Source organism: Coturnix japonica, chromosome 5, assembly GCF_001577835.2.
Source record: "Coturnix japonica isolate 7356 chromosome 5, Coturnix japonica 2.1, whole genome shotgun sequence".
In the NCBI taxonomy this organism is placed as follows: domain Eukaryota; kingdom Metazoa; phylum Chordata; class Aves; order Galliformes; family Phasianidae; genus Coturnix; species Coturnix japonica.
The window spans coordinates 14,652,428-14,666,028 of NC_029520.1; the positions used below are offsets into that span (position 1 = coordinate 14,652,428).

At 35.6% G+C, this 13,601-nt stretch overlaps 1 protein-coding gene across 1 annotated transcript in view; it reads left to right on the forward strand.

The window, feature by feature from the left end:
• PDE3B (phosphodiesterase 3B) overlaps nucleotides 1–13,601 on the forward strand; it is an 83,094-nt gene that overhangs the window by 47,181 nt on the left and 22,312 nt on the right. Inside the window, exons 2-5 of the mRNA XM_015864077.2 lie at nucleotides 7,579–7,629; nucleotides 8,468–8,716; nucleotides 10,884–11,026; nucleotides 12,524–12,630. Of these exons, the coding sequence (XP_015719563.1) occupies nucleotides 7,579–7,629; nucleotides 8,468–8,716; nucleotides 10,884–11,026; nucleotides 12,524–12,630 (550 nt within the window). The remainder of the gene's footprint in view (nucleotides 1–7,578; nucleotides 7,630–8,467; nucleotides 8,717–10,883; nucleotides 11,027–12,523; nucleotides 12,631–13,601) is intronic.

The following is a 13,601-nucleotide window of genomic DNA, read 5'->3' on the forward strand; positions in this document are numbered from 1 at the left end:
TGCACATAGCAGGCTTTTTTTCCTCTGCCCTCCCTCCCCCTGTTGCCATAAATTACTGGTTGGCCTTTACTCTGACGTGCAAGTCTGACAAAACCTAGAAGGAACAGGAAATGACATAAGTGTGGTTTTAGCCAGTTTTGTTTTGTTTTTTTTATTTTTTTTTTCTTTAGCTACATAAAGAGGGGGGAAAAAAACCCACACATGCACCAAAAAAAAAAAAAATCCACTTTATCTTAATAGGCAAAACACCTTTTAAAGCTTTTTGAAATGTTTGCAAATATTGAAAGGAAGATCTGAGCAAATAAAAGGGAGGAAAAATAAAAAAGGAGAAGTGTAAACTTTCTAGAGCAAGCAAAGTGGAGGCTGACCTGCTGATACTCCTGGTTAGAAAAGCAGAAGTACTATCTCGTTGAAAAAGAAAACAAAAGGAGAAAAAAAAACACCCAAATCAGCTAATCAAAGAAGTAATTTTCCATGCACCTGCAGGTATTATTATTAACAGTTCAGATAAGCTGCTGAAAACTTACTTGAAACTTTTATTGTTACAGAGGAGCATTTTGGATCTGGTACTTTGGAGTGTAGTCAGAGCATTTTAGTAGGGAGAACCTGTATGTTCCCATGTTGTTCTTATCTGCCCAGGCAAATCCATTGCACATAGTATTTGATGTATCAAATGAGAATTTAATGAACTGAGTACAACTGAGGCTCTTGGCAATGAAAGTATATATAAGGTTTCTTACAAAAGTGAAAATAATTCTTATAAAGAATTCAGCTTAGTTTAGGATGGAGGCATGACCATTTCCCATCAGTACACACATCTGGACCTCAGAACTCGGAAAGCACAGTCAGTTTCTCTACAATGACTGTGTCTATCACCATACTTTGCAACCTATTCAACATTTTTCAGGCTTGGATAAATTGTGTAGAGACAAGAATTGATAAGTGTTAGGATTGCAAAAATATTCTACTTATACCCTCTCCCATTTATTTTCATGGGAAGGTTAGCGGCTTCTGAAATATCATCATGCCCTAAGTATCATATATATTTTGCTTTTGAATGAAGTGATTTTTTTTTAAATATTTTTTTTTACAGATTTGATTTCTGAATCAAGTTACTATGGTGTTGGTTTCATTGCTTATTTAATTCTGTGCTTAGTTGCTATGGAAATACTTATGGAGCTCATACCTGGTGGCGTCATCCAGGTGGTACTAGCAACTAGAAGTCTTATATTTGATCTATGAAAGACTTGGTCAGAAGTCATTTTTCTGCTCACTTTGTCTCTGCTAATATATTCAGAGCATGGAATCCAAACAAGTGGTATCAAATTGGACAAGTTCTCTTTTCCTAATGAGCATTAAAAAGCATGCCAAGACATCACTGAAACTGCAACTTCCTGGTTAGCCAGTTTAGGCAATCAAATGGCAATGTTACAAATCTTGCTATGGATGGGCTTGTGTGGATTGTACAGTTCAGCATTTCAGTGGTTCTAAGCTGAGAAAAGTAAAACTCACACAGGTATTTATTGTGCTTAAAGTTTTGGAAGTTTAATTATATTCCTACAGTATGACTTTAGCCAAATGGAGCTGTGGCTCTCATGCAAAGAAGATCCAAAGAAAATCCAACTTTTGGACCCTCAGCTTTTGTGTGTCAGGCCCTGCAAATATTGGCTGCATCCTGATGGGAAAGAGGATTTTCTATGAAAAAATAATTTAATAAGCAGTCTACAAACTGACATTTTTCACTGATTGTGTTCTTTGACTTTTCATCTGCTTTCAGTTTATTTAGACTACAATCCGTTAGAGTAATATTTTTCCTTACTTCTTCATCGTAAAATTAATGTTGCTTGTTCCTGTGGCTGTATATGCTATAAATTGTATTAGGAAAGACCTTTCCTGTTGTTACTTTGTGTATATTTTTGAACAGATGTGTCTGGTGTTGCTCACGCATGCTTTGCCAAAGTGCTATACTTAAGTTTTGATAACTCTTAGGCTGCTATTCAACAGTCGGGGTTTTTTCTGTTCTGCTCACATCCCTCCGTTCTGCTTCCCGTCCCTCCTTCTCCCTCTCTAGCCCTAACTGTCCCAATAAATTGATGGATTATGAATAGTTTGAGATAAGTTGAATCAAAAATTGTTTGGTTCAAATTGTATGGCATTCCTCAGGAGTATAAACAAAGGGTAATAACTGATGCACAGTGACCATTTTGCTGTGTTTCCAGTAAGTTTAAGGTTTCCTTAGATGCAACTTAACATCCATAGATCTGAATGTTGCAATTAATTCTTCTAAGTAGTTACTCTGTTGTTAAGGACTGACAATTATTATTTAGCTTTTTAATTTCGTTTCCAGTGGTAAAAATTCCCTCTGTGGGACTCTCAGCTTGATTTGAGTGACACGTTTCAGTTTGAGCTAAACTCATCTCCAGGCTGACTGGTAATCTGGTTTATGTGCTCACAGAGAGTGGAAAGCCATGCTTTTATCACCTCACCTGAAGTTCATCAGCATTTTCAGAGCCCACAGCAACCTTATTAGGTTCCAGTGGTGTGGCTTTTGTAGTGTTTGCACTGCAAATTGATGCTCAGAAGCTCACGTATGTGATCTGTAACTTGGAACTTCTGTGACTCAAATTTCTCCTAGGTCAGGTGTTTGTTCTTAGAGGAGAGAAAGAAAAATGTTACATGCAAGTGGGTTACAAAAGCTTAGTATTTCAGAATATGGATCTTTCTGCAACAAGTCCAAGAGTTGCTAAATCAAATACTGCTGAGGCTCTGCCTGAGACGTATTTTTGAAGATCTGTTCACATTAAGTTAAAACAAACTGTTTCCCTTTTACTTTCATTCTGCTCAAAGATTAGTGCAATTCTTTGTGACTTTTGTTGGTAATATTCAGTAATTAATTAAAATTTTGACTCTCAAAAATAGTAATTCCAGAGATACAGCCTTCTTACAGTTTCAAAGTGCAGTAGCAATGCATGGCCTTAAGCTAATTGAGCTGAGCGTGGTGCACAGTGAGAAAGTGTAGCTGATAGGTAGTTTCTGACTTGAATGGCAAAGCGTAGATTCTTTCTTAGGCAGAGAAGTGTTTGTGAAGAAGCAAGATTTGTCAGCTGTGATAACCTCTAAAACTGCCCCCTCCCTCCCCCCTTTGTCCCTAAAAGCACTTCAGCTCAGCAGAGCACAAACGCTTCTAGTTTCTGTTCCTTTCTCTCCAAGGTTTTTTTGGGAGGAGGCTTTCTGGATGTGAGTGCCACCTTGTGGCCTATTTTTAGCATTTAAGATAAGGTGATAATCCCCCTTCATTATTAACTCGTAAGGATTTGGGTAGAACAGAATTCTACCAAGTTATATTTACCATGGAAGAGTATTAATTGCCTGAGCAACTTCAGTTTTTCACTGTGCTTAGTGGAAGAGATTGTGCATATAGTTTTAATCAGGTTATTTTCATTACTTAAATATGTGCCAGGTGGAAGTTTTACAGTTAGCATGCATGATAGTATTCTGGTAGCTGTGGTAAAACAATACATCTGTCTTCTCTCAGGAGATTAGGCTTTTAATTAACCAGGATGTATAGTGAACAAAAACAAATAGTAATAACTTGTTGGTATCACACAGATGAAGCTGTCTTCTGTTACTTCAAAGCTATTTTGGTTCATTTGCTGAGAAAACTGAAATCAGTGGTAAAGCTTGAATCTTCTGGTTTAAAGGAAAACAGAAAATTTTCAATCGTGAATCCGAGCTGTGAAGATTTTCATTTGATGAAACTGTGTATGAAGTGATGCCATCCCATTTAAAATATCAAACCGTGATTTGCACTGGAAGTAGGTTTTGAGTGAACAGTGCACATTGTTGTTCCTTGTGCACACTGGGTGGGTATAGGACAGAAGTTTTAGTGGTAGCAATTAACAGTTTATGCCTCTCAGATTCTGAGGTTGTTTCTCTACTAAGATGGTGCTAAAGCAGAAAGGAAGTCTTTGAACTTTTAGTTCTCCAGAGCTTAATAGGAGAGCTTATATAAGTGTGTATACTTACAGGTATGTACACATTTGTGCACACATGCAGAAGAAAGCTATTATAACAGTAAAAACATCTGCAGTTAAAGGTTTGATACAGAAATGTTCTGGCGTGAATATAATGCATGAATATGGCGAGACAGTGCCACTGTTGTACTGCTTATCACTGACAGGCTAATAGTCACCTTGTATGTTTAGGTCTTTAGAAAGGGTTTGATTAACGAGGCCATGGTAGCTAGACTAATCATTTTAAAAACCTAAAGTCCTTAAAATCTTAATTTTGGGGTTAATCTTATGTCATGTAATATGTCTGTTCTCAGTCTGTGCACGTGCTTAAGCAGCTGGCCATCTTCAGTTATCATAGCAAGTGGATGTCATAACATCTTTAAACATGGTGCTAAATAGTGTCCGTGTGAAGATGACAAAAGAGGAGTCTGTAGGTGTTGCCTTTGCCTGTGTACTGCTGCTGTGCAGCCTGCATTTCTTCACTGACACTTTCTACACCTTCTGCTGGGCAAGAGCCAGTATGGAACATTGTGTTTGCCCCAGGAAAGAGCTGTTAGTCTTGGAGGAACAAAATCAAACATAGCTCTCACCTATAAAAATAAGCAGAAAAATTTCCAGGACTGAGAAATATGAACTAGGAGGCAAGGGCATTGGTACCTTATTTGTGCTCTGTAATGATAGGTGGAAGAAAGGGAAAGAAGAGTTATCTTTGTTTTTGTTTGTGAGTGCTTGTTTTGTTGTACAAATGAATTGATTTATCAGAGAATAGTTAGAACCCTGATCTGTCATGAGAATTTAGTGACTGTCAAGAAGTCAGAAAGACTGATCACTTTTGGAACGTAGCAGACATCCAAATTTCATTCCTTGTATGTTGTTATTTTTTGCTCACTGAAAATTTGAGTGCTGTTGACGTACTTGAAGCTGATAGTATCTTCAGATTGTGTTGCTGACGTTCTTTTGTGGTTTTGGTGGGTTTTGTGAAGCTGTTTGGCTGATAGATTCATAGTCATACTCAAGCAGAAAGTAACAAAACACTCCTTCTGCAAGAGAATGATTTTTGAAATACAGATAATGTATTTAACCTGAGGAATTGAGGAGCTTTTTTGTTTGGTTGTTTTGGTTTTTTTTAATGAACGATGATAGTGCAGTGCTTTCTACACAAAGCTCACAAAAGAAGAAAAAGAAGTTCTAAGCTGGATTCTCTATCAGATTTTTGAGAGAATGAAATATTAATACAGCTGGTCTAGACTGCCATGAGCTGTGAAATCCATGCAGTTTTATTAGACAAAACCAAATAGAAAAATAATGATTTTATTTACATTTCCTAAAGTAAGCAAATCAATCAATTAAATGAATTTAACTCTTAGACACTGTCATTACAGATGCTCTATTTCCTCATATTTACATATTAGAGGAAAAACAGTAGTCAAAAAACCCAATGATTTTAGGTTGCCTGTTGTAATTTAATGTGACTAGTGATGCTGAATGCATATGATGGACATTTCTTTTCACAGAGCTACTACCACATTCTGAATGGTGTGCACACAATTGATGCAATGTATTTGATTTCAACAAAAAGATTAGCAATTGTTATTGTGAAAATAGGACTCAGAAAGTGCATACAAATCAGTGTAGATAAAGCCAATGTCATTAAGAATGGTCCTTTGATCAGTTTGCATATATGTTTGGAAAGTATGTGTAGGGCGAAGCCTGTACTGCCGAGACATGTCTGTTGATCTAATATCAGTGTGTATCAGTATATTTGTGTTACTTACTTAAATATCTTAATGTTGGAGAAAAAGCACATAAAAATGAGCCAGTATTAAGTCTCAGTAACAAGATATGGTTCTGGGAGAGCGTGGGGACAAGGTGGCAAAGATGGCTTGATTTTTCAGTTGTAGGGTGTTTTTTGCTGACTATCTCTCATTTCACAGTTTAGTGTGGTAGTCAGTGTTACTCCTGAGAGGCTAATAGCAGTGGTATTAGTACATACACTGGTGTAGTTAGCTTTGTTACACAACACAACCATAAACCGGGGGGTTTATGGACCCAGTTGTACATATGCATATCCCAGATAACTATTCTCCCTTTTACTTCTCTTTAGGAATTATAAAGTCAAGGGGCTTTTCCTAGATTGTCCACCTTTCATCCTGCATCTCTGCCCCAGCTTCCTTACCTTCAGGATTCTGTCTGATTCTCCTTTAACAAAAATGAACAAAATATTTCCAAATAACGAACCATCTACAGTATTTTGTAAATTTGTTCTACAACAGAAATAACTTATGAGTATGACTCATAAGATTGTAGACTCCCATCATTGACTCTAATTGGCCAGTGGAGTCCAAATTTATTGGGCAAGAAGATAGAGAAAACAGAGAGGCAGTTTTGTTGCTAGATTATGATACATATTTTATGTGTTTGTGTATGTGTGTATTTGTGTGTGTGTGTGTATGTGTGTATATATATATATATATATATATATATATATATATATATATATATGAAAATTTAGGAAAGCTTGTCTGAATATGTGTCCCACTGCAGAACTCCTGGTTTGCATCCATCAACTGTTGCAAAGTCCTTTCTCACGTGTGGTAACAAACCACATAATGATTATAGAATTGAAATAATGAAAGGAGCATAAATGAAAACAGTAGGTTCAGTCCTACAGTGCTTTACCCGACCATAATTCTGTGTATACAAAACTACTTGAAATCTTTTGGTGGCTTCTTTTTGAACAGTTGCTTAACAAATTCTTATGTGATTTTTATTTATTTTTTTTCTTCTGCCCATGGATCTTTATTGGGTGTTAAAACAGTAATAAGTATTAGTTCAAGGAAAACTTTTTCCTTTTTTCCTAACTTTTTGTTCACTGTTTTAAATATTTTACAGAAGATATGAATTTGTAAGTTACCCGATACAAAATATACACAGTACCGTGTTTTTCAGTTCTGGACTTATTGCAGCAATTTATTTGATTAGAGACAAGCTTTAGCTGTAAATTCACTTTGACATTGAGATTTGCTTACTGTATTGATTTTTACTTTTTACTCTGTGCTTCTGCTGTTCATGTAGAAAGTTCCATCATGAGGTTTTCCAAGCCTAGTATGGCCCACCCCCAAGGATGGGGGTGTATTTTATTGTTTGAGGAAGAATTGTATATTTCCCATTTCCCGAGTTTAGTAGCTGGACACTTGCTCTTTTGATAACTGTATTTATATGAATAAATACAGTTTATATTGTTATATATTGAATTATAAAAAAAATATATATTGATTTGAATAAATTAACTTTTACAAGTCTGGATGAATAGATTTAGATGCTTTACCTTATAACTTAATGTTTTATCAGAAACTTAGAAATACTGAAGTAAATCTATATAGTTTTGTCCATCATTAAAAGATCCCTATTGCATAGGGATTTATTCAGACATTTCTTTAGGATTTTAGCTGTTGTAGCATTGACAGAGAAAATAGTTTCGTATGGAAAAAAATATACTACACAATCAATATTTATTTTTGTTTTCAAGCATTAACATATTGACTTTTATTCTTCTTTATTACAGATGATTCTTTGGGACTGGGATTTGAAGCAATGGTACAAGCCCTACTATCAGGTCAGTGTGTTATGAATCTAATTATTCTCTGATGAGATTGCTTTAGCTACCGAAGTTGTTCTAATACACTCTAGTTTTTTTGTATCTACATAGCAGTGATGTAGCAGTCAGACAGAGCTGACAGGGCTCTGCTTTCTGTGGCCTACATGACAATTGTATCAAACCCAGCTAAGATGGGAGCAGTTTTGCTTGCTTATTGATTGATTGATCGCTCTTTAAATGCTCATTAGCATAAGATTAGGGAGCGATTCCCCACAGATGTTAGAAAAGGTAGATCTTAAATACGACCTTTTTTTCCTGAATGTTTGTTTCTTGTGTTAATGTTGGCATCTAATTAGCTATTCCTGTTCAGGGAGCTGCTCCAAATAGAAACTAATGACACTAATGATGTTTTTGAGACAATTTTTAGGATTTGTTTCAGTATAAATAGAAATAACACTGATAGTGAGGCTGTGGGAATTTTACCTCTGCAAGAGTCTTAAAACAGTTTGGCTACCAAAGCCTCTGTTGCCATTATTGGAGGATGTAGAGTACTAATTTTGCTTCTAAGACAAAGTAATAAAAAAATTGAAGTATTGAAGTAAGAAGAACTGGGATCTTTATTTTATAAAGAGGAAAAAATAGCTTAGTAGCTAGTATTGAATTTTGAGATTTTTTCTTTTTTTCCATGAGAAATACCATTAAAAATTGCTTTGTTAATATGTCTATGTATATTTTTTTCTTTAAAAGAAAAATATTTTGCAGTATATATTTTGCAGTAGATAGGATGCTTTCTTAACTATTATAAAGTTAAATGTTTTGACATGTTAATAGTTTGCAACGATTCCATCCTTTTTAGAATGCTGGCAGTGGAACTGGAGCTGATCTTTCTGTACTAAATGAGGCTCGGAGCATGCTAACAGACCTCCTGACTGACCCATCCCTTCCACCGCAAGTGATTTCTTCCCTTCGAAGCATTAATAGTTTGATTGGTGCTTTCTCAGGCACATGCAGGCCAAAGGCTAATCCATTCACACCGTTTCCCGGTTTCTTCCCCTGTCCTGAAGTAGATGATCCTGTTGAAAAAGGAGAACGAAAGCCACTCAAGGTCAAATTACTTTTTCATTGTCACTGTTTGTGTGTTGCCATTTAAATATATCTATATATCTAGAAAAAATAATCCCTACGCTGTGTTACTTCCATTTCCAGACAGTTGACAGGTTGTTCAAAAATGGTCAGATAGCTAGCTTAGTATCTTGGAGTCAGATAAACTGGATCACGAGCCAGATTCAGTACATGTGCTGAATCCTTCTTTCAGTATTATGCTAACACATGTGCTTGTTTGAGGGAGTAGACTTCTCTGCTGTCAGGGATTTTCAGCTGTGCTCCCCATGTTGCAAAAGAGTCCACTGGACACAGGAGTCCATTCTAAGCCTGACAGCGCATAGTGCTCAATGTTGCGTTGTGACCAAAGTCTGGACTCAGACAACTTGCTGCCTTTTCTGGGCTAAATGCCCAGCCTGCAAGAATTTTTCGAACCTTGCTTTACAGTTTCAGCTATTTTCTCTATTTTCTTGCAGATTATCTCGAGGCACGAGTCCATTATATTTTGTTAGACAATTTACTGGTGCTGCATACCCTTGCTGCCTACTTAACTGCTTCCAGCATGTACTTTTCCAGCTTGTATTTGACTGATTTCAGACCTGCCTTTGATTTTGTTTAATTTCTGTATAGTAAATCACTCTACAAGAGTGGCTTAATTAACACCTTTATTGCCTGTGCATCTGTTGCTCTAGTGCAGAATTGGTGTAACTGGTTTGTTTAATTTGGAGAAAATATATTCCTCTGGTTTTCATTCTAGTAGGGCTGCTTAAGGACTACTACAGGTTTCTGTGGAGGTAGTGGTCTTGTTCTGCTTATACAGTTCCACTTTTCTGGCTCTGACTATTGCTTTTTGCAGCAAAGCAAACAGGGTCAAGGTACATCTTATAGCAAGGTCTCAGAGCAGTCTGATGTTTCGGGGTCAGAAACTAATTTTTTTGTGTTAATACTTTTCCATTATTTGAAGTATATGGTAGCGAATGAAGTAAGATGTTTGACCACTCAATGAAACTTAAAAGTGTGAGGTCATAATTTCTGCTAGACCTTTTGAAGTTAATATCCGAGGGTCACTTGTCCTCATATGTGATCCTGCAGACCTTACTCAATACTACAAATATTCTTTTTAAATTCTTTGTTCAAAACATTCTTTTTCTTGACATAGGGTTTTGATATGATTTTATTTTTTTTTTCCTTATTCCACTTATCTGAGTTATGTGGAGCGGTACCTTCTTCCCCAGGTTGAATGGACATATCAAAGGTTGAGTTAAACAAGTGGATTGTGGACTGAAGGGAGTCAGATTTCTTAAATGTGGTTAGAATACAATATATAGGTTTTTATGTGCAGTAAATGCAGATAAACCAGAACTAGCTTTGCAGTTTGAGTTCAATGATCCTATTACGTCTATTACTTAAGTTATCTTAATTACCATTTAAATGTTGCACACATTTTTGAGTGTAGCTCAGTAAGATAGAGAGCAAATAAATCCTGAGTTATATCTATATAGGACCATTTGGGAATCACAACAATGATCCTCTGTTTATGGGCTACAGCATATCTAAACTAACAGCTTCAAGGCTGGGACTGGGGAGGTGTCTGGGAAGCCTCTTTGGTGCTATGAAAGTGGTGTGGGAATAGAGAGAAGCCTTCAGGTACCAGGGCTGGCCCTGTGTCAGCTTTTCTTTATTTTCCACAATAGTTGTCAATTTTTGTTATCTGAGTTACTGAAATCTGAAGTTATTCTAGGTGCTGGAAAGCTGATTATGTAGCTGTGTAATTGAGCTGAGTAGAAAAAATTATCCGTAGCCCTACAGCAATTGGCTGTCTCTACAAGATCTCAATTTCTGGAAGCCACTAAGGATTAATAGTTGAACCACGTGGATTTCAAAGCACAAGTACCTTCACTTAAATTAATTTCAAGCAAATAAAAGAACACAAATTAAACTACAAAACCACCACCACCAATGAAATATAACTCTTTGCAATAAGCTGAATAATTTTGAAATACATCTTTTTTATTTTCTTTATCAGTAAGAATAAAGATGAAATACTGTGCTTCTTATTTTACCATAAACAACAGTAGTGTCATATCCTATCTTCTGAAGGAAAAAAAATGAAGTCTTTAGTATCTAATTTCAATTACATCAATTTCAACTCTAATGAAATTATTCAACAGGGATTAATTAGCAGGAATAGCCTGCCAATGCCACAGCTGAGACGATCTTCAGGAGTTTCTGGTATTCCACCTATAGAGTCACAGTCTTCTAAATGGGAACGGAGTAACAGTAAGAGATCTCATCAGGACTATAATGTGTCAAGGTAAGCACCTAACAGGATTTTAAGGGTAGAATAATAAACACCGCCTTTCAGAAATGCTCATATCTGTAATGGTGTAAGTATCTAAGATAGAACCTTATATTTAAATTGTGTCTTCAAATTCTGACAGTTTAAATTCAAAAACATATCAAGTTAATAATGTACTGTACTTTCATAACTCTGGCCTCAAGGAGAAATTAAGTCATTTTGAGGCTGAGTGGCTTGTACCATCGTGATGACTGGGACTGAATATCAGTTTTGGTAGGAAACAACAACAACAAAAAAAAGTAGTCAAAATAAATTACTTTGTTTTGCAGTTGTATAACCTGTTAATGATTATTGACTTCCTCTTTTTCCTTTCAGTTGAGATTTAAAATTATGCATGTTTTAAACGTATTGAAAACTTGTTTCCTAATTAAAAGGATTATATGACATTCTTGTGTTTGGTAGCCACTGTTGCATGCATGTGTAGCAGTGTTTATTATTCATGCGCTTATCCAGCAAACATTAAGGCATGCTAAGAAAGCTTTCTCATCAATATAATGCATAAATAAAAAATAATACTATTTTCCCATTCTAAAACAAAATAATTAGATTCACTGAAATTATTTCCACTGCAGATTTCGTGCATGCAGTTGCTTTTAATTGTACATCACATCCCTGTTTAGTGCAGGAAATGTTTAATTGGAATTTAGGAGTGTAATTCCAGGCCTACAACAGCAGATGGCATAACTTATCAATCAAGTTAACAATACAAGTATTGGAGTTGGCAGTTAAAAGCAGCCTTATTTCTAAGATATTTAATAATTTCATGTATTATGTAAAACTGATTTGAGAAGCATGCTGTAGCTGCCTAAGATTGTATTTGCAATGTAAACAGTATTTTAAAAGCTTTTAGACCTATTAGAAAGTAGCTGGCTTTGTTAAAGCATATGTTGTTGTATCAGATATTATCACTAATGAATAAATTTACACATCATTGCATAATATTTAGTGGTGAGATTTATAGGACTTATGCAAAAAAAATGATTCAACAAATTCCAATTACTTTCCATAGTATTCCTTGAAAAAACAAATGGTTGTGAAAGCATTATTCAGTGCCCTGTGGAGAAGTCTAGCTGATAAACAAATACAATTGCTCAGATAGATATTGGACCCTTTCTAGACAATGTTCAAAAAAAGTAAATATAATTTTTGGAAGAAATCAACATGGCAAGTTGTCCGAATGCCTTCAGTGTGCCTTGTTAGTACTACATAATATTTTCTATTACTTTTGCACAGTATGTGTAAGTTTTGTAGAGGTTTGTTGTCTATCTGATCTTGAACTTGATTTCTTTCTAGTACTTGTTTTTTATTTGAATGGTAGTGGAACCCTATCAGAGCAGTCTAGACATCTTGCAAGTATTTTATTTGATAATAGCGGAATGCAAAGTAGGAAAGAAGGAAAACTCTCGCTGGTTGAACTTCTGGTTTTGACTTCCTTGTTTGTTTATAATTCAGCCAAGGATCTCATTCAAATGGGTCTTTTGGTGCAAACTTGCTGACGATACCAAAACAAAGATCATCATCTTTGACATTGCCTCACCATATAGGTCCCAGACGAGCAGGTAAGACTGACATCCTGCCATCAGGCTGTGTAAATTGCATAAGGTAGTAAGTATTTTTTTGATTTTTATTTTTTTCATGCAAATGTAACACTAACATAACATCAGCATGTTCTGTATCTTATAAGAATATACATTATATGTCATTTTATATCGCCAAGAATACTCAAAATTACAGTTAACATCAACTTCGTATAAAGTTCAGATATTTGTCTAACGCTATGAATCTGCACAATGTTGTGTTTGGCCTGGTTGGTAATTGTCCAAATTTGCCAAGTTCACATTCTTTAATAAGGAACCCTATTTTTTATTTTTATTTTTTCTGTTAGTACTACAGCTTTTTGTAACAGAACGATGTTATTTAGACACTGTGGACTTAAAAATAGTCCTATAGAGCACTTGATTTCTATACTTAAGGCTTGTGAGGCAATTCAGGGTGGTCCTTGATACTGTTAGGGATATATATCCTATACATCCTGTATTTAAGGGCAATCGGTGCCTACTGTATATCCTTTTAGTCATTTGTTAACATGCAGTGCATAATCACAATGGTTACAATCAAATTTTTGTTTTGTTGTTTGCAGGAGAATAAGTAGTTCAGCTATGGGGCACCCACAGCACACTTATTTTGCTCTTTGAGCCTTTGGCAAAGGGCACTTTTTTTCTTTTTGATAAGAGATTGTTTACAATGGCTATAAGTCACTTGGTGCACTCATAGATGACCCATCTTTTGTAAGTTTTTGCAAAGGAGAGAGCTGATACTTTGGCTTAATGCAAAAATTTGTTTTAAAATCACAGCAGGTATATAGTAATCAAAGCATGATTTTACAGGCTTTCTTTCCTGGATTTCCTGAAGCTCAGGAATGGGGAGTTATGTGTTTGTAAGCAAGATTGATTTTGTTTTTGTTTTGTTTTTTAAATGCTGATTTACCCATGAACAAGCTTTAGGGTTGTTTTATTTTTGTTCTGTTTCA